Source organism: Anomaloglossus baeobatrachus, chromosome 8, assembly GCF_048569485.1.
Source record: "Anomaloglossus baeobatrachus isolate aAnoBae1 chromosome 8, aAnoBae1.hap1, whole genome shotgun sequence".
NCBI classification, from domain to species: Eukaryota; Metazoa; Chordata; class Amphibia; order Anura; family Aromobatidae; genus Anomaloglossus; species Anomaloglossus baeobatrachus.
The window spans coordinates 174,704,710-174,725,165 of record NC_134360.1 but is presented as its reverse complement, the minus strand read 5'-3'; the positions used below and the strand labels follow the sequence as shown (position 1 = coordinate 174,725,165).

General features: G+C 48.4%; 1 protein-coding gene across 1 annotated transcript; it reads left to right on the top strand.

Moving 5' to 3' along the window:
• The first annotated feature begins 3,271 nt into the window (after positions 1–3,271).
• PRDX6 (peroxiredoxin 6) lies at positions 3,272–19,682 on the top strand. Its single transcript, XM_075322224.1, has 5 exons — positions 3,272–3,427; positions 13,947–14,103; positions 14,502–14,648; positions 14,860–15,006; positions 19,128–19,682. The coding sequence occupies exons 1-5, from the start codon at positions 3,336–3,338 to the stop codon at positions 19,257–19,259; spliced, it is 675 nt and encodes a 224-aa protein (XP_075178339.1). The 5' UTR covers positions 3,272–3,335; the 3' UTR covers positions 19,260–19,682.
• Positions 19,683–20,456: the final 774 nt, after the last annotated feature.

The following is a 20,456-nucleotide window of genomic DNA, read 5'->3' as shown; positions in this document are numbered from 1 at the left end:
ACATCTGCAAGGAGATGGTATGTTTTCCTTGTGTTTGCATGAGTGTACTCCGGTTTCCTCCCACATGCCAAAGACATACTGATAGCCCCAATGGGGACAGAGTTGCCAATGTATGGAAAGTGCTGTGGCATTAATGGCGCTATATGAATTAATAAATATTATTATTATGATGTCTCTGAATAGATCAGGCACCTCTGAATCCAACACATGCCCTCATCAAGACCGGCGTGAACAACTCCAGTCTGGATGATTCGGCGCCTTAGGGGTACTTTACACGCTGCGACAACGCTGCCGATATATCGTCGGGGTCACGTCGTTAGTGACGCACATCCGGCGCCAGTAGCAACATCGCAGCGTGTAACACAAATGAGCGACGATCAACGAACTGTGTGTGACGCCGCTGGAACGACAAACATCTCCTTACCTGTGTCCACCGGAAAAGGAGGAAGGAAGGAGGTGGGCGGCATGTTCCGGCCGCTCATCTCCTCCCCTCCTTTTCTATTGGGCAGCGGTTCAGTGACGCTGCTGTTACGTCGCTATGACGCTGAACGAACTGCCACCTTAGAAAGGAGGCGGTTCGCCGGTCACAGCGACGTCGCAGAGCAGGTATGTGCGTGTGACGCCACCGTAGCGATAATGTTCGCTACGGCAGCGATCACCACATATCGGCCGTACAATGGGGGCGGGTGCAATCGTGCTCGACATCACTAGCAAATGCTAGCGATGTCGCAGTGTGTAAAGTACCCCTTATGCGGGCGTCACACGGTACAATATATCGGGCGATATGTCGGTGGGGTCACGTCGTAAGTGACGTACATCCGGCATCGTTTGACATATCGTACCGTGTGACAGCTACGAGCAACGGTGAATGAGCAAAAATACTCACCTTATCATTGCTCGTTGACACGTCGCTCAGTTTCATAATGTCGTTCCTCCTTCTGTGCGCCGGTTGTTCATTGTTCCCAGGGCAGCACACATTGCTCCATGTGTGACACCGCAGGAACGACGAACTGCAGCTTACCTGCGGCCGCCGGCAATGCGGAATGAAGGAGGTGGGCGGGATATCTACGTCCGCTCATCTCCGCCCCTATTGGCCGGCCGCTGTGTGACGTCTTCCCTTCAGGAAGTGGATGTTCGCCGCCCACAGCGACGTCGCTCAGCAGGTAAGTATGTGTGACAGGGGTAAACGACTTTGTGCGCCACGGACAACTAATTGCCCGTGACGCACAAACGACGCCCGCATTAGAGTCTGATGTGTTGAATGCTCTTCATGTGGTCAAGAAGAAACTGTCACGTCTTGGTTTGTGGACAAGGTGGAAGTGGGTCCACTAGACCAAGGTTCTATTCACTGACCCGAAGAAGTGGGCCTGGGTGACCACCGAGTCTTAACTACTACCACCAGAGTTGCCAGCAGGTACACTGGTACAGCTGGTAATTGTCCGCCCAGAGGCAGCCTTTGGGGATCCTGGTACATTAGCAGCTGGTGCCACAGGACAGAGACCAGGAACCGGGACAGATGAGGAAGTCTGGTGTGTTCCGGGACTGGTTGATACTGGTGGAAACAGTCAGGCAGTAGGTGTTTGCAGGAATGGGAGGTAGACAGATTGATACAAGCGGGAACACCGGCACTACTGGATGGAAGCAGAGACGGAGTCACAAATAAAACAGAGTGCGAGCTATCACAGGGGAAATGACAACTAGCATGGGCAGACTGGCGACAGGACACGTTGAACAGGCACCTCCTAAAGGGGGAGGGTGCCTTAAATACCCAGTACCTGCAAGGGTCATAGAAGAAACATCCGGGTCGGGTGGTGCTGGCCTTTTGAGAATAGGGGAGAGAGCACAGCTGCACCTTAGTGCGCATGTGTGGACCTTGGGACCCAGACGTTAGAGCAGGAAGCACGGAGGAGGCCGGAGCAGGCTGTCAGTGCTTCAGCGCAGGGGGCAGCAGGAGGGCCGATGGGAGTGCGGTGGAGACTTGGAGGCTGTGGGACCAGCAAAGCGCATGGGGACCGAAGAGGTGAGCGGAGGGTAATGTCGGCACTCCCGAGCTGTGAGCGCCAATGGCCTAATAGAACTCTATAGTTAAAATAAAAGAGAGAAAAACATCTTTTGTCAGGCCAAGTGGCACAAGGTGCGCCAGCGAATACAGACACTACATAAATGGAGTCATATGGCACAGTAGAATACTACTGCTGTAACGCACGTCCAGGAAAGCAATATAACTGAATTGTCAGGTGTATGGTTTTCACATAAAAGTGGATTTCCTTGTAAGACAGAGTTATAAGAGTAGAGCAGGACACAATATATCACTTTATTGTGTATATTACATCTTTCCTTAAAGGGGTTGTCTCAAATGAATCTTCCAGACGGTGAAGGGAGAGAGGTGGAGAGATCCTACTTGCCCTTCATAATTGTAGGTTTCTGGCCTGGAAGAGGCAAGATTATGTGTGGTCCCATCGAAGAAAGATACGCCCTGTCGTGATTGATGGGCTCTCATTAATTAAACTGTGTGCTGAGAGCCTTCATCTTATAAGTATATTATATAAAGCATTACTGCAGTCCAAACCTCACAGAAGCAATGTCCGCTTCCATCTGATCGCCTCCAGAGGCCGCAGTGCTCATGTGTGGCTATAGACTGAGCCCCCGGAAATTAACAAAGACCCTCTGCCCGCTTTATGACAATGAATTCACAAATGTTATGGCGCAAAGCAGGAAGCGGAACACATAACTACATATGCTGTGCAGCGGAGTAATCCGGGGTGCTGCGATTTTACCAGAGGCTCACAGCGCCCCTATTCAGATACACGTTAAAGGGGTTTCCTATATTTTTTCTTTTTTTAGAACTGTGGTCACCAAGTTTTTGCTAATATGTAAAACAATAAAATACTCTGCTCTTCATTGACTGTCTGAAGACATCACTACTACAGAACACATCACCGCTGCAGCCAGTCACTGAGCAGTGACTGGCTGCAGCGGTGATTGCTCTGGGTAGGGACCTCACCCGGGGATGGTGGCTAGTTGTGACAGTGCTGGCCTCATACCTGCAGAATGCACAGCACGGCAGGAAGCTGTGTGCAGAGCCGCTCTCATCACGCACTGTGCAGGGTGCAGCACATCATTCACCGCACACACCAGGCGCCTGCGCGATTGTCTCACGTACCGCCCCGCCCATTATCCTAGAGCCACGCCCACTCAGGAATCCCCATACACGCTTAAGCGTTATAATTTGCATAAATATCCGCCCTGTCGCGTCGCCCCGCCCCCTGGCTCTGTCACTCGGCGCCGCGCTCTCCGCGGTCAGTCCCGTGTCGCGCTCTGCCGCCGCCGCCATCATGCCCGGGCTGCTCCTTGGCGATGTCTTTCCGGACTTCGAGGCCAATACAACAACCGGCAAAATCCAGTTCCATGAATTCCTGGGAAGCTCGTAAGTGTGTGAGAGGAGATAACGGCTGTTCTATAAGCGCAGGGGGCACAGGATCCGGCCGGGAGGGGGCTGCTGGGACTTGTAGTTCTCGGGGCTGGGTGCAGTTCTCTTCTACAGCTTGTGTTCTTTACGCACGATGTATGGGAAGCTGCTGATGGCGGAGTCTGGTCACGACAGTGCTAGATCGCGATCCGAGCGGCGCAGACTTCCTGATCACACTGATTGTATAATATGCTCCTGTCTGCAGCGCACATCACACCGCCCGGAGCCTCCGCCCTGCAGGGGGGGCCACAGACTGGCCAAAGGGGGTGCCCCCCCACAGCTGGACACCAGGGGGACAGACCGGCCAAAGGGGGTGCCCCCCCCCCACAGCTGGACACCAGGGGGACAGACCGGCCAAATGGGGTGCCCCCCACACAGCTGGGGGGGGGGGGGACAGACCGGCCAAAGGGGGTGCCCCCCACACAGCTGGAGGGACAGACCAGCCAAAGGGGGTGCCCCCCACACAGCTGGAGGGACAGACCAGCCAAAGGGGTGCCCCCCACACAGCTGGAGGGACAGACCAGCCAAAGGGGTGCCCCCCACACAGCTGGAGGGACAGACCAGCCAAAGGGGTGCCCCCCACACAGCTGGAGGGACAGACCAGCCAAAGGGGTGCCCCCCACACAGCTGGACACCAGGGGGACAGACCGGCCAAAGGGGGTGCCCCCCACACAGCTGGGGGGGGGGACAGACCGGCCAAAGGGGGTGCCCCCCACACAGCTGGAGGGACAGACCAGCCAAAGGGGTGCCCCCCACACAGCTGGAGGGACAGACCAGCCAAAGGGGTGCCCCCCACACAGCTGGAGGGACAGACCAGCCAAAGGGGTGCCCCCCACACAGCTGGAGGGACAGACCAGCCAAAGGGGTGCCCCCCACACAGCTGGACACCAGGGGGACAGACCGGCCAAAGGGGGTGCCCCCCACACAGCTGGGGGGGGGGGACAGACCGGCCAAAGGGGGTGCCCCCCACACAGCTGGAGGGACAGACCAGCCAAAGGGGTGCCCCCACACAGCTGGAGGGACAGACCAGCCAAAGGGGTGCCCCCCACACAGCTGGACACCAGGGGGACAGACCGGCCAAAGGGGGTGCCCCCCACACAGCTGGACACCAGGGGGACAGACCGGCCAAAGGGGGTGCCCCCCACACAGCTGGACACCAGGGGGACAGACCGGCCAAAGGGGGTGCCCCCCACACAGCTGGACACCAGGGGGACAGACCGGCCAAAGGGGGTGCCCCCCACACAGCTGGAGGGACAGACCGGCCAAAGGGGGTGCCCCCCACACAGCTGGACACTGGGGGAGACCTCCATTATTTAACCCCTTTACTGCTGTGGCTTATTCTTGTTCCAGTCTAGAGCTGGGTTTACACACTGCAACATCGCAAAGGACATCGCTGTAACGTCACCGGTTTGGTGACGTAACAGCGACCTCCCTAAGTCTCTGGTGAGTCGCTGGTGAGCAGTCAAACAGGCAAACCTGGCCAACAACGCAACAGCGATCCGGACCTGCAGAGCGACCTAGCTGGTTGTTGGGGACGTTGATAAGCAGCCTTTTGAAAGGGAAGTTGCTAACAAAGTCTCTGCAAAGTCTTTCACACACTGAAACTTTGTAGCGATCATGCTGCACAGCGGGAAACAAAGGACCTAGGAATGGTCCTGAACGATTTGTAGCGATCAGCAACTTCACAGCAGGGGTCGGGTCGCTGATGTGTTTCACACACTGCAACATCGCAAACAACATCGCTATTGCGTCACAAAACCGGTGACGTTACAGCGATGTCGTTTGAGATGTTGCAGTGTGTAAACCCAGCTTAATATTAGGTTGTTCCCCCCCCCCCCCCCCCCACCCCCCCAAAGAGCCTGAATGTTGTTTAACCTCTTCGTGACCTTGGCATTTTTTTTCTCCTCCCCTTCTTCCAAAAGCAGTAAAGGCCCCGTCACACTAAAGGTCTAGTCACACTAAGCAACTTACCAGCGATCCCAACAACGATAGGGATCGCTGGTAAGTTGCTAGGAGGTTGCTGGTGAGATGTCACACTGCGACGCTCCAGCGATCCCACCAGCAACCTGACCTGGCAGGGATCGCTGGAGCGTCGCTACACGAGTTGCTGGTGAGCTCACCAGTGACCAGCCCCCAGCCAGCAGCGCCGCGTGGAAGATGCTGCGCTTGGTAATTAAGGTAAATATCGGGTAACCGACCCAATATTTACCTTGGTTACCAGCACACGGAGCTACACGTGCAGGGAGCAGCACACACTGAGCGCTGGCTCCCTCCTCTCCTAGTTACAGCACACATCGGGTTAATTAACCCGATGTGTGCTGCAGCTACATGTGCACAGAGCAGGAGCCGGCACTGACAGTGAGAGCGGCGGAGGCTGGTAACAAAGGTAAATATCGGGTAACCAAGGACAGGGCTTCTTGGTTACCCGATGTTTACTGTGGTTACCAGCCTCCGCAGAAGCCGGCTCCTGCTGCCTGCACATTTAGTTGTTGCTGTCTCGCTGTCACACACAGCGATCTGCGCTTCACAGCGGGACAGCAACAACTAAAAAATGGCCCATGACATTCAGCAACAACCAACGACCTCACAGCAGGGGCCGGGTTGTTGCTGGATGTCACACACAGCAACATCGCTAGCAACGTCACAAAAGTTGTTCGTTAGCAGCGATGTTGCTAGCGATATTGCTTAGTGTGACGGGGCCTTTAGCAACATCGCTAGCAACATCGCTGCTAACGAACAACTTTTGTGACGTTGCTAGCGATGTTGCTGTGTGTGACATCCAGCAACAACCCGGCCCCTGCTGTGAGGTCGTTGGTTGTTGCTGAATGTCCTGGGCCATTTTTTAGTTGTTGCTGTCCCGCTGTGAAGCGCAGATCGCTGTGTGTGACAGCGAGACAGCAACAACTAAATGTGCAGGCAGCAGGAGCCGGCTTCTGCGGAGGCTGGTAACCACAGTAAACATCGGGTAACCAAGAAGCCCTGTCCTTGGTTACCCGATATTTACCTTTGTTACCAGCCTCCGCCGCTCTCACTGTCGGTGCCGACTCCTGCTCTGTGCACATGTAGCTGCAGGACACATCGGGTTAATTAACCCGATGTGTGCTGTAGCTAGGAGAGCAGGGAGCCAACGCTCAGTGTGCGCTGCTCCCTGCTCTGTGCACATGTAGCTGCAGGACACATCGGGTTAATTAACCCGATGTGTGCTGTACTAGGAGAGCAGGGAGCCAACGCTCAGTGTGCGCTGCTCCCTGTTCTCTGCACGTGTAGCTGCGTGAGCTGGTAACAAAGGTAAATATCGGGTTGGTTACCCGATATTTACCTTAGTTACCAAGCGCAGCATCTTCCACGCGGCGCTGGGGGCTGGTCACTGGTTGCTGGTGAGCTCACCAGCAACTCGTGTAGCGACGCTCCAGCGATCCCTGCCAGGTCAGGTTGCTGGTGGGATCGCTGGAGCGTCGCAGTGTGACATCTCACCAGCAACCTCCTAGCAACTTACCAGCGATCCCTATCGTTGTTGGGATCGCTGGTAAGTTGCTTAGTGTGACTGGACCTTAACTGTTTTTTACTTTCAATCAGTAGCCGTGTGAGGGCTCGTTTTTTTGCAGGACAAGTTGTACTTTTAAATAAATTAATAACTTTTACCATATAGTGTGAAGAAAAAAATTGCAAGTGCAGTTCCATAATATATTTTTCAATTTATGTTCATTATATGGTAAAAACTGGACTGACAATGGGGGTGACTTCAACCTTTTGTTTTTTATTTTTTTTTCACTTGGAGGACTTGAAGCTGCGATCATTTGATCACTCGTGCTGTACAGGGCAGGGCATCAGCTCTGTCTCTAAGGCTATGTGCACACGTTGCGTTTTTCCCCGCGGAAACGCTGCGTTTAGAACCGCAGCGTTTCAGTGCCAAATTGCAGGCGTCCTGCTTCCCCAGCAAAGTCTATGAGAAATCTGAAAAATCAATGCACACGCTGCGTTTCTAAACCTGCGTTTCTGAGTACACCCCTCAGTTTTGTAAATATTTTATGACACTTTGATACAATGTAGAGTAGTCAGTTTACAGCTTGTATAACAGTGTAAATTTGGTGTATCCTAAATAACCCAACACAAAGCCATTAATGTCTAAACCGTTGGGGAAAAGAGAGTACACCCCTAAGTGAAAATGGCTAAATTGTGACCAGTGTCAATATTTTGTGCGGCCATCATTATTTTCAAGCACTGCTATAACTCTCTTGGGCATGGAGTTCCCTAGAAACTTCACAGGACGTGGACGTGGATCCTCTTCCATCCTCCATGACAACATAATTGAGCTGATGAATGTTAAATAACTTACACAGAACATGTTAGCATTCATGATTTACCAAATGAACTGCAGCTGCCTTCAGCCGGGAGCTCTCATGCATCCCCAAACCATAACGTTCTCACCACCATGCTTGACTGTAGGCAGGACACGCTTATTTTTGTACTCAACTGGTTGCCACCACATACGTTTGACACTTCTGAACCAAATAAGTTTATCCTGATCCCATCAGACCACAGGACATGGTTCCAGTAATCCATATCCTTAAGGTACTGTCACACATAACGAGATCGCTAGCGAGATTGCAGCTGAGTCACCGTTTTGGTGACGCAGTAGCGATCCCGTTAGCGATCTCGTTATGTGTGACACTTACCAGCGATCAGGCCCCTACTTTGAGATCGCTAGTCGTTGCTGAATGGTCCAGGTCATTTTCTTCAAAGGCGATGTCCTGCTGTGCAGGACACATCACTGTGTTTGACACTGTGTGACAGGGTCACAGTGACTGCTGAGATCGTTATACAGGTCGCTACTGCGACCTGTATTGTTCCTGCATCGCTGGTAAGATCTGTCTGTGTGACATCTCACCTGCGACCTCCCAGCGACTTACCTGCGATCCCTATCAGGTCGCATCGTTTTCGGGATCGCAGGTAAGTCGTTGTGTGTGACTGGGCCTTTAGTCTGCTTGTGTTCAGCAAACTGTTTGCGGACTTTCTTGTGCATCATCATTAGAAGAGGCTTCCTTCTGGGACAACAGCCATGCAGACCAATTTAATGCAGTGTGCGGTATATGGTCTGAGCACTTACAAGTTGACCCCCCCCGACTTGCTCGCAGACTTTCAATCTCCAGTGTCTATGATTGAGATGTTCATCGGATGTCGCTTTGCAGTGTAGATTTTTAAGGGTTAAATGGAACCAATCACCAGGATTGTCCTATATAAGCTAAAGCCAGTGCTATGCTGGCACTATCAGGCTGAGTCTATACATACCTGTAGTGGTCATAACGGATGTTTAGGTTTTGAAATCCAAGAAAGTAAAGTTTACAAAATCAGCAGCTTGTTGAGTGGTCTCTTAATTTTTGCCAGAGCTGTATATGGGGAGTGTAGTGGGTCACATCTGTGTGCGTAAATATGGGGGGATGTGGTGGGTCACCTCTATGTGCATGTAGGGGGGCGGCGGGTTACATTATATACAGCTCTGGCAAAAATTAAGAGACCACTGCAAAATTGTCAGTTTTTCTGATTTTGTTTCTTTATAGGTCTATTTTTGAGTCAAATGTAAATTGTTCTTTTATTCTATAAACTACTGACAACGTCTCCAAATTTCCAAGCAATACATTTTGTATTTATTTTTTGAAAATGAGAAATGGTCAAAATAACAAAAAAATGCATTGCTTTCAGACCTCAAATAATGCAAAGAAAACAAGTTCATTATCATTTAGAAACAACAATACTAATGTTTTACCTCAGGAAGAGTCAGAAATCAATATTTTGTGGAATAACCATGATGTTTAATCACAGCTTTTATGCATCTTGGCATGCTTTCCACCAGTCTTTCACACTGCTTCTGGGTGACCTTATGCCACTCCTGGTGCAAAAATGTAAGCAGTTCTTTGTTTGATGTTTTGTGACTATCCATCTTCCTCTTGATTACCTTCCAGAGGTTTTCAATGGGGTTCAGGTCTGGAGATTGGGCTGGCCATAACAGGGTTTGATGTGATGGTCCTTCATCCACACATTGACTGACCTAGCTGTGTGGCATGGCGCATTGTCCTGCTGGAAAAACCAGGCAGGTGACAAGTGTTTGTGTGTGTATAGGGGGCATTATCATGTGTCATGTCTCTGGGGGAGGGATGAAGGTCTGGCTGGTCACGTGTGTGGTGAGTTGTGGTGGGTCATATCTGGAAGTCCAGAATATTTAACTTGTAATATTCTTGGCATTTTGCCATGGAAAGAGGTGTTTTTGTGTTTGTTTTTTTGTCCTTGATTCATGGTCTTGAATAATTATTATTATTATTAATAATAATTTTTTTTTTTTGTTGTGTATGTGGAAGTTTCGGTCAGCACTTTTATTAATAAGCATTCCAGCATGAAGGTGAGGTTAAGTATTAACAAGCACCAGTACAGGACGGTGCGATCTGTAATGGTGGGGGCGGCTTCACTGCTGCTATTATAACAAGTTGAACAAATGAGGAAAAAAACATTTCAAGTATCTGAAATATTCTCTTCTCTTGGCAAAAAACATTCTTCTGTGAGTTGTTCTGTATCTGGCAAACGTGTTCAGATTCCAGACACGGCGCTCATGAGCTATGGTCTACGGGGCACAAGAGACTGGCCCTTGTTTTTCTGCATGAACATAACCCTGCAGCCTGAAAAATTGTGGGAATACATTTTTTTTGTCTTATTTCTCCAACAATTTCCCAAAAAAAGCTGTCTACACGGAGCTTTAAAGGGGAACCTTTCATGTGGAAAAGTGCTACGCATTATGGGGTAAATTTGTAGGTTGCATTTTGAAGCTGCTTTCCCAGGTGTGGCGTCAGCGTGGGTGCAGTTACCACTCTGTGTATGGGAAGCGGCAGCTCTACATGTGCCCCCCGCACTGCCTGACGGGCCCTCAGTATTAGAGCCAGCTGTCAGTCAGTGCGGGGGCGTGATTTCAGCCGCCACTTTCTATACACAGAGCAGTGACTGAACCCGCCGCCGCCCCCGTGACTGAAACCTGAATGCTGCTGAGGGGAATAAAGTTAGTTTCCTCCCAGCAGCAGGGTTCAATATGGGCAAGTTCAGAAAGCGAATAACCTGCAGATTAACCCTATATCTCTATATTAATGGCATTTTCCATGTGGTAGATTCCATTTTAATAACCTCGCCCTTCCTTTCAGTAGAAATTAGCTGCAGTCAGTTTGGCAGTTGCAGCGGTTTCCCCACCGCCATCGCTGACCTACATAATCTGAGTATCGCCGGCTATAGACATTACATTTGTTTGCTAATCCCGTGACCTTTGTCCGGACCTGCACACTATCTAATGCCTGTTATTTCTGGTAGGCCGCCACCCGACATTTGCTGACAAAAGTGAAATCTAACAGGTTGCATTTTAGGCCACGTGCACACATTCAGTGGTGGAGCGGGTTTTTTTTTACCTCAGTATTTACTGTCTAAGCAAAAACCAGGAGAGGAACAATCCAAAGAAAAGACCATGTGCACACATTACTTTTTTTTGCGTTTTTGTGGCGTTTTAAACTGCACTGTCAATGACAAGGTGCATGCTTTTGCTTCCCAAGCAAAGTCTGAGAAATCAGTTTCCATGCACACGTTGCAGTTTTTTTGGCAGCGTTTTGTCAAATATTTGTCAAAATCTATGACCAGAAAAGCAGCCTGTCCATTCTTTTTGTGTTTTTGTCACCCATAGAACTCAATGAGGGGATGAAAAATGGATGGCAACAAATCTGTTGTGTTTTGTATACGATGTACCTGTGTTCTTCTCACAAAAAAACCCCACTTTGTTCCAGGATAAAAAAAAGCATTGCAGGAGTGAAAATCTCGCTTTCATACTCAATGATCAGTGTCGCTTCTGTCGCACTGCTCCAAAAGCCTTTCATTCTTCTTCCCTATCCACTCATTAGGCTCATAAATAGTCACTGCAGCTGCTCATTAGGCTCATACATATTCACGACTTCCCCAGTCTGTGATTGTTTGCCATCAGACGTGCCCCCACGCTGAGTGACAGCTGTCTGACTGCAACCAATCACAGACGCCGGTGAGCGGGTTTATATCGTACAGAAAAAATAAGTAATGGAAAAAAAAAGGCGTGCGGTCCCCCCAATTTTGATACCCAGCCAAGATAAAACCTCCCAGCTGAGGGCTGGTATTCTCAGGCTGAGGAGACCCATATTATTGGGAGCTCCCCAGCCTAAAAATATCAGCTAGCAGCTGTCCGGAATTGCCGCATCCATCAGATGCACCAGTCCCGGGACTTTACCCGGCTCCTCCAGGTTACCCTGGTGCCGTGGCAGTCGGGGTAATAAGGGGTTAATGGCAGACCATAACTGTCGCTAAGCCCTAGGTTAGTGATGTCAGGTGTCTGAGACACCCCACATTACTAATCTGTAAGTGAAAGTAAATAACCACAAACAGCCAAAATTTCTCTGTTTGAAATAAAATAAAAAATCCCCCTTTTTCATCACTCTCTATTAACCCTCTAAAAACCTTTTCAATTTCCGAAGTAATCCACATGAGGTTCCACGGCGATTCAGCTCTGCTACATCTCTGTCCTGTCACAGCGAGCGTCATAGAATATGACTTCTAGCTTTGAGTGTAGACAGAGCCGCACAACAGAATGAACTCTGTTGAACCCCTGACGTCACAGCTGCGGGCCCCGGAAGTGTGTCGCAGCAGTGACGTCCCGGTTTCACCGCTGTGAGTGACTCAGATGAGTCCTCCACCTGCGGCTCACTTCAGTCGCGGTCTTATTTTCAGTCACAGGTGGAGGACTCACCTGTGAACGGAAATCACCTGAGTGACGTCACTGTTGATCACGCGGCTCACTTCAGTCACTCGGGTGATTTGCTGTCACAGGTGGAGGACTCCAGCTGTGGCTGCAGATAACCTGAGCGATGTCACCGCTGATAGAGCGACTCACTTCAGTTGCTGTGTGAAGCACAAATTTATTTCAAATAAAGGATTTTTTGTAAGTTTGTGTTTATTTACTTTCACTTACAGATTAGTGATGGGGGTGTCTCATAGATGCCTGCCATCACTAAGCTAAGGCTTAGTAGCAGCTGTGGGCTATTAACCCTTTATTACCCTGACTGCCACGTCACCAGGGCAACAGGTTTGTTGTCAAACCTAAAACGCAGCATTCGGACATACCCTAATAGAAGCACAGTCACCACTTCTGCATATATTACCACTCCTGGTTTTGGCTACAAATACTGAGGTTAAAAAAACTCACCAAATACTCAATGTATGCTCTGGGCCTAACATGCCTGATCCTGTGTTTTACCCATAGTGCCAGAACTATCCGATCATTGCTCTTCGCCCACCTCTGCTATAGTAAAATATATCTCACTTTGCATAAGATTTAGGCACTCAGCCATATTGGAAGTGGAATTTTTTTGACACATGCCCTAAATCCCCTTGAAGTGCTGCTTCGGGAGAATACGGTGCCTCATATGGGTGCTGTATTTTTCTTTAGACAGAAATCGTGTTTTTACTACAATTTTTGTTATACTTAGAAGTCAAAAAAAGAAAAAAAAATGACACAAGGATGTGGTCTGCAGAAAGCGCTGGCTAAAAGGAGGTGAACCCAGAATCTCGGAGCTGAAAGACCTTGACAAAGCTTAATGTCTTGTTCTGGCATCTCAAGGAACCTTGGTTTATTCTTCCCCCGTACTGTTCGTCTATGTTCATACGTTTAATTTTTGCAGCGTTTTCTATTTTTTTTTTTTTTGTAGTTTGTTTTTGCTGCTAAAATAAAAAGTAGCTGTTAATTTGCATAAAAAAATCTGGAAAATGCAATGTGTGAACTTAGCCTTATGAGGCACAGCCATAGGATCTGTGGATTCTGAATAATAGGATGGGTTGTACTTGGCTTTATTTTGCCTATAATGTACAGAAGGTGCCTATGGGTATATACTGTCATACAAGGTCCAGACTTGTAGCTCTGTCGTAAATGCGGATCCTCTGTAGAAGAGCAGAGGGAGATGTGGAATCTATGGTCACATAGGGTGATTCCCTAGGATGGTAAGGTATCCCTTTGATCACTGAGTGTCCGACCACTGGGAAGAATGGAGCTCTAGATCCTGAGAACAGGACTCCAGTCTTGAATGGAGTAGAGGTATGCATGCTCTGTCTGTGATCCATGTATTGCCTGTGGGACTGCTGGAAATGGCCAAACCTTGTACTTTCTCTGGAAGTCCAATAGACAATGAATAGAGCAGATGTCTGCTCCATTCAAGATTGGGCTCTACAGAGCCTTGTTTGCTTCTCTTGGTCAGATCACCCCCCCCCCCCCCCCCCACCGATCAGTAATTTATCATTAGAACGCAGGATAAGGGTTATTTCCAAGACTGTAATCCACTAATACTCTACTCTTCTTGTGTTGCGACTTATGACTAGCCACAGAATACTGCATTATAGTTGACCCAAATTGATGTGAAGCAATATTTATATTTTTCAGATGGGGTATCCTTTTCTCACATCCGAGGGACTATACACCAGTGTGTACCACAGAGCTGGGGCGGGCTGTAAAGATGGCACCAGAATTCGAGAAACGAAATGTCCGCATGATCGCCCTGTCAATAGATTCTGTGCCAGATCATCTCGGCTGGAGCAAGGTAAATTCCTAATCACAGGCAAAACAATTGTAGTCCATTCAATAGTAGGGAATGAAAAGAAGGTGGGAATTGTTAGCACGTTACCCTTGGGTGGTGGCCCCCAACTCATACCACTTTTGTACAGCACACGCTTAGATGCAAACTATGAATTTCTCAGTGGCCTTTTCCCTTTTCGAGGACGCGTGGTGTGGTGTGTTCTTGCCCTCTTGCAGGCCATTTGATCTGATTTGTTCATGTACTATCAGCTACATCTACGTGCACCATTCCACTTTGCAGAAAACCTCTTGACTTGTCGCACATGCTCTGTAGTGCTGGCTGCACGGGAAGTTTGTTTCAGCTGGTGTTCGGAGCGGACAGACAGAAGCTTTGGTATTTTACTCCATTTTTGTTCCTTGCAGGACATAAATTCTTACAATTCTGACGAGCCCACAGAGAAACTACCTTTCCCAATTATTGCTGACCCCAATAGAGACCTTGCTGTAAAACTGGGTATGCTGGACCCTGACGAGAAGGACAATGATGGGATGCCAGTGACCGCCCGATGTGTGAGTATCGATATCCTCATCAGGAAACACTAGGGTCACACACAGGGGGTGCAACGGGACTTCATTGTGGTGGTGGACTACGCACCGAAACATCATTTATTGATCTGTTGCATCTTTTTATTTTGGGGGACATGCATAAAGCTGTAATTTTGTGGATATTGTTGCTCTGTATAAAATGCCCTACTGAGGCCTTTTTCCTTTTGTCTTGTAGGTTTTCATCATTGGTCCAGATAAGAAAATGAAGCTATCAATCTTGTATCCAGCAACCACCGGAAGAAACTTTGATGAGATTTTGAGGGTTATAGACTCCCTACAGTTAACGGCCCACCACAATGTTGCAACTCCTGTAGATTGGAAGGTAATAAATCAAGCTGGCCATGCTGGAAAATTACCTGATAGTGCTGCCCTGTAATAGTACATAGTGGGCACTGTAACTCCTGTGATATGGCACAGTGATGGCATGAATCAGACTGTGCCTGTGCCGTACTTGAAGGTGCTGCTGTTACATGGCTGACACCACAGCTAGGACTGGAGATGCCTCTAATCCAGACTGGCATTTTCAGGGAACCAGTTATCTGGATCTACGTGTTTAATTTAACCACTTGGCTGCAATTGTCTTTTGAAGAAGTTGTCCACTACTTGAACAACCCCTAGTCATTCCCCTCTTTCGCCCCCCACGGTTCCAGTGACGTCTAAACCCGTGTTCCTGGGGCCCACATGAGATTGACACGCGAGCTCTGCAATAATCAGCGCCTGGCGTCTGTCTCCCCGCCTTTGGACATCCGAGCAGGATGTGAGTGTTGTGATGACTTCGTGCTCAAATGTCTGAAGGTGAGGAGACAGGCGTTGATTGGTTATGAGGCTCGCGTATAATAACAATATCACATGAGCCCTGGAAAAGCGGCTGCAGACATGGCTGGAACCACGGCTGCACTGGAGGCAAGTATAGGCTTATTACTGGTGCTAACAAGGGGAATGAGAGGGGGTTGTCCAAATAATGGACTACCGCTTTAAGGCAGATTACAGGCAACCCCAGCATGCTGATGAGCCAACGGGTTATTCAAGGTTCAAGTCCTATACTGCAACACAAAAGGGGAAAAATACTATACCGTATTTTTCGCTTTATAAGACGCACCTGATTATAAGACGCACCCCCAAATTTGGTGAAGGAAAAGAGAATTTTTTTTTTAATGTTAAATGGGGTCCATCTTATAATGCCAGTGTCCCTCTAACAAATCATATAGGGTATATGTCCCTCATAGCCCCCCATCCTAAAATTAGCCCCCTTAATCTGGATATGGCCCCCTTATATTGAATATAGCCCCCTTGTGATGGCACACGTTCCCCTGTGCTGCCTATGGTCCCCTATGGATTGCACACGTTCCCGTGTTAGATAACGCCCCCATGCTGCTGCCCATGGCCCCTATAGATCGCACAAGTCCCCCTGTGTCAGATATCGCCCCCATAGTGCTGCCCATGGCCCCTATAGATCGCACAAGTCCCCCTGTGTCAGATATCGCCCCCATAGTGCTGCCCATGGCCCCTATAGATCGCACAAGTCCCCCTGTGTCAGATATCGCCCCCATAGTGCTGCCCATGGCCCCTATAGATCGCACAAGTCCCCCTGTGTCAGATATCGCCCCCATAGTGCTGCCCATGGCCCCTATAGATCGCACAAGTCCCCCTGTGTCAGATATGGCCCCCAGGCTGCTGCCCATAGTAAAATAAAACCCTCTTTCCTTATCTCCTCCAGCGCTGAGCTCCCTCCTGTCTGCTCCGTGCTTCTGTTCTTCCACTTCCTGGTTCTCAGTGAGGTCATGTGATCGGCACAGCAGGCTGAGCTCTCTGCCTGCCTGATCACACTGGAAGCAGGGACACGGGGAGAAACGCTGCAGGGGTAAGTAAAGCTTTTTTATTTTAGAATGAGCAGCAGCCTGGGGGCCAAATCTAACACAGGGGTGGGCATGTGCCATCACACTGGGACGCAGGCTCATATAATATGCACCGCTGCCCCAGCCCCTCACTGCGTGCGATTTCAGCACCATTGGAGATGGACAGCAGCTGTGCATATTATATGAGCGGGTGCAGGAGATCAAAGGCTGTGTTCCCCTGTGCTCCAGAGCTGCTGCCCCCACCTCCCCTGGACGCTGCAGTGTACATATATATATACCACCCCCACCCCACCCCCCCCCGTATATTCGGCTTATAAGACGCACCCCCTACTTTCCCCCAAGATTTGGGGGAACAAAAGTGCGTCTTATAAAGCGAAAAATACAGTATATTATTTTTTTATTTTTTTTTGCTTAAAGGGATTGTCCACTACACCAGCCCCTCTCACCCCCTTACTTAAAATGCATGTATTTGTAGCTATGAATCATTTTTTCAATTGGGTTTCATAAAAAAAAAATCTGTACAATTTGCATGCTATAGCCTGTATGTTTCACTGTCTATTGCTGACTGTAGAATGAGTTAACTGGGTATCCGCCGGTATACTCTTTGACGGTCTGACCACATCAACATGGAAAATACAGCAAAAGCCCAACTGTGCAAAATTTTTAAGGAAAACCAACACTTTTTAGCCCCAGATATGAATAAATAACTGGACTGCATAAATGGACAGCCGTTTTTAAGACGTCCTTATTAATTATGTAAAATTATTAACTGCCATCACAATAAAATACACACCGCTGACAGAACATCTGGGACACCAGCCGTACCCCTCTGCTCCACATAGCCAGCACAATCCCTACTGCAGCATCGCCCCTGCCTCCTGTAACCAATTCCACTGCTGCTCCCCCCTCCGGTAAGACACCACCGGAGTATAAGATGGCATTTTTTTTTTTTTTTCAATTTACTTTTACTTTTTTTGTATCTCTAAATTTGGGGTGTGTCTTATAATTGAATACATCTTATAAAATGAAAGTGTTTTTTATATTACACTGCAGGGTCCAGGGGAGGTGGGGGCAACTCTGGAGCGGTGCTGGGGGCTGGTCAAAGCTACAGGAGGGAGCCTTTGATAATATGCACTGCCGCTGTCCATCACCGTGGTGCTGAAACCGCACCACGGCAAGTGGCTGGGGCGGCGGCGCATATTTATATCTGCCTGCGCCCCCCTTTGATGGCACATGATCCCCTCTGTGTTAGATATGGCCCCCATACTGCTGCCCATAGTAAAATAAAAAAAGCTTTACCTCCAGCGCTGATCTCCCGTTGTCTCTGCTGCCTCTGTCATCAGGCACGCAGAGATAATATCACTCTGCTGTGCCGATCACATGACCGGCACCGAGAACCGGGAAGTGGAGGAGGAGGAGCAGCAGCACGGAGGGAGACACGAGGGGGGACAGCGCTGAGAAAGTAAGGAAAGAGGGTTTTATTTTACTATGGGCAGCAGTATGGGGGCTATATCTAACACAGGGGAGGTGTGCCATCTATAGTGGCCATGGGCAGCACACATGGGGACCATATCAAACACAGGGGAGGTGTGCCATCTATATAGGCCATGGACAGCACAGGGGGACGTGTGCAATCCATAGGGGGCCATGGGCAGCACAGGGGGACATGTGCCATCAATAAAGGGCCATGGGCAGCACAGGGAGACATGTGCCATCTATATGGGACGTGTGCCAGCAATAGGAGACTTGTGCCAGGCTGCCAGCAATAGGAGACGCGTGCCAGCACAGGGGGACATGTGCCAGCAATAGGGGATGTGTGTCATCAATGGGGGGTGGGGGTGTCCTCAATGGGGGGGTGTCCCAGCATAAGGGGGCCATATCCAGATTAAGGGGAGCTAATTTTAGGATGGGGGGGCTATGAGGGACATATACCCTATATGATTTGTTAGACTGACACTGGCATTATAAGATGGACCCCATTTAACATTAAAAAAAAAATTCTCTTTTCCTTCACCAAATTTGGGGCTGCGTCTTATAATCGGGTGCGTCTTATAAAGCGGAAAAATACGGTGTGTGTGTGTGTGTGTGTGTGTGTATATATATAAATGTATATGTATATGTGTGTGTGTGTGTGTGTGTGTATGTATGTGTATATATATATATATATATATATAATATATATACACACACACACACACACACACACACACACACACACACACACACGCGCATGTGTGTATGTATGTGTGTGTATATATATAATATTTTATAGCTTTTGAACTGCAGTGAAGACTAATGAAAAATAACTTGCTGCTGCCTTCTTGAGGTTTTAGTTATAATACCTGCACTGTAGTGTTTGTGGGGCACAGGGGGCGATGGTAAAAGTTTTGCTCTGCCTAAATCCGCTTCGTTGTACAATTGTTATTTCTTGACCCTTAAAGGGTTTCCATCGCACTAACTAATCTTGGCACAGACGTCCTAGTTACAGCCTCAATCAATATTATGCAATCCGAGCTCTTGTATAATGAAAGCGTTTCTGCAAAGTGTAATCTGCTTAATCAGATTTCCTTTCCCCTTTCTTTATCAGCCTGGCGACAGAGTTATGGTTCCTCCAAATGTTCCTGAGCAAGAAGCCAGCAAGTTATTTACCTGCGGCGTCTTCACCAAAGATCTACCTTCTGGGAAGAATTACCTGAGATACACCGCACAACCAAAATAAAGATTCCTTCTGCTGAGGACGGATACAATTCTCCAGATAAAATCTAATTAATTGACCTGTGAGTGTCCCTCTTGAGTCGTTAAAGGAACGTCCTCACAATGCAGATTAGATCATGAAGTTTTTAACGTGGCTTCAAAATTGCATTCCAGATCTTCAATTCTCCAATGAAGAGTATTCCTGGCACTTCTGATATTATTCTTCATATCTAACCATCATGTATTACTTACCCCATGATCTCGCACTTGACCTCCTCCATCTCACTAAAAAACCCCCTTAATGCAAAGTCCTCATCAGCCATATGACCACACAGTGCCTTTCTCACTACATTGTAAAGAATGCATTTGTGCTACTGTTCTTGAGTTTTGCGGGTCTGGTATCCTGATCTCATTCTGCGCAATATGAAATAAATTCTCTTGTTCATCACGTGTTTATTTGATCTGTAAGATGTGAACATTATGTATTTTGTAGTTGCAAGTCTTAATCCCATTCACATGTCTCAGTCTAGCATACTTTCAGCTATTTTTTCCCCCTCACCACTTTCTTTCCCAGACTGATCAAAGGAACTGCTGAGACGTGTCCAAGTTTGGTAAACAGTGTAAAACAAACGCGTGAATGAAGAAAAGAAAAAAGAAATAAAAATGCAATTTGTGTGTGTGTGTGTGTGTGTGTGTGTGTGTGTGTGTGTGTGTGTGTGTGTTAGATATCTATATCTATATCTTTCCCTTACAAGACCATCTCAATAAATTTAGAATATCATCAAAAAGGAGAATTTTGTTTACTTACTGTAAATTCTTTTTCTTATAGTTCCATCTTGGGAAACCCAAACCTTGAGTGTATAGCTTCTGCCTCCGGAGGACACACAAAGTACTACACCTAAAAGGTGTAGCTCCTCCCTCTGAGCCTATACACCCCCTGGTCAACCAGTCCTAACCAGTTTAGTGCAAAAGCTGAAGGAGAATAGCCACCCAAAAGTAGAACAGAGCAAGAGCCGGAACAACCGGAGACTCTGTTCACGACAACAGCATGTGACAACACACGGAACAAGGAAATTGCCAACAGGCAACAGGGAGGGTGCTGGGTCTCCCAAGACGTAACTATAAGAAAAAGAATTGACGGTAAGTAAACAAAATTCTCTTTTTCTTTATCGTTCCTTTGGGAGACCCAAACCGTGGGACGTTCCAAATCAGTCCCTGGGTG

Bases quoted from the DNA above. Each gene is read 5' to 3' on its own strand.
- PRDX6 (XM_075322224.1), top strand. From the start codon at position 3,336: ATGCCCGGGCTGCTCCTTGGCGATGTCTTTCCGGACTTCGAGGCCAAT. The intron at 3,428-13,946 runs GTAAGTGTGTGA...TATATTTTTCAG, and splicing joins CATGAATTCCTGGGAAGCTC to ATGGGGTATCCTTTTCTCAC. The intron at 14,649-14,859 runs GTGAGTATCGAT...TTTGTCTTGTAG, and splicing joins TGCCAGTGACCGCCCGATGT to GTTTTCATCATTGGTCCAGA.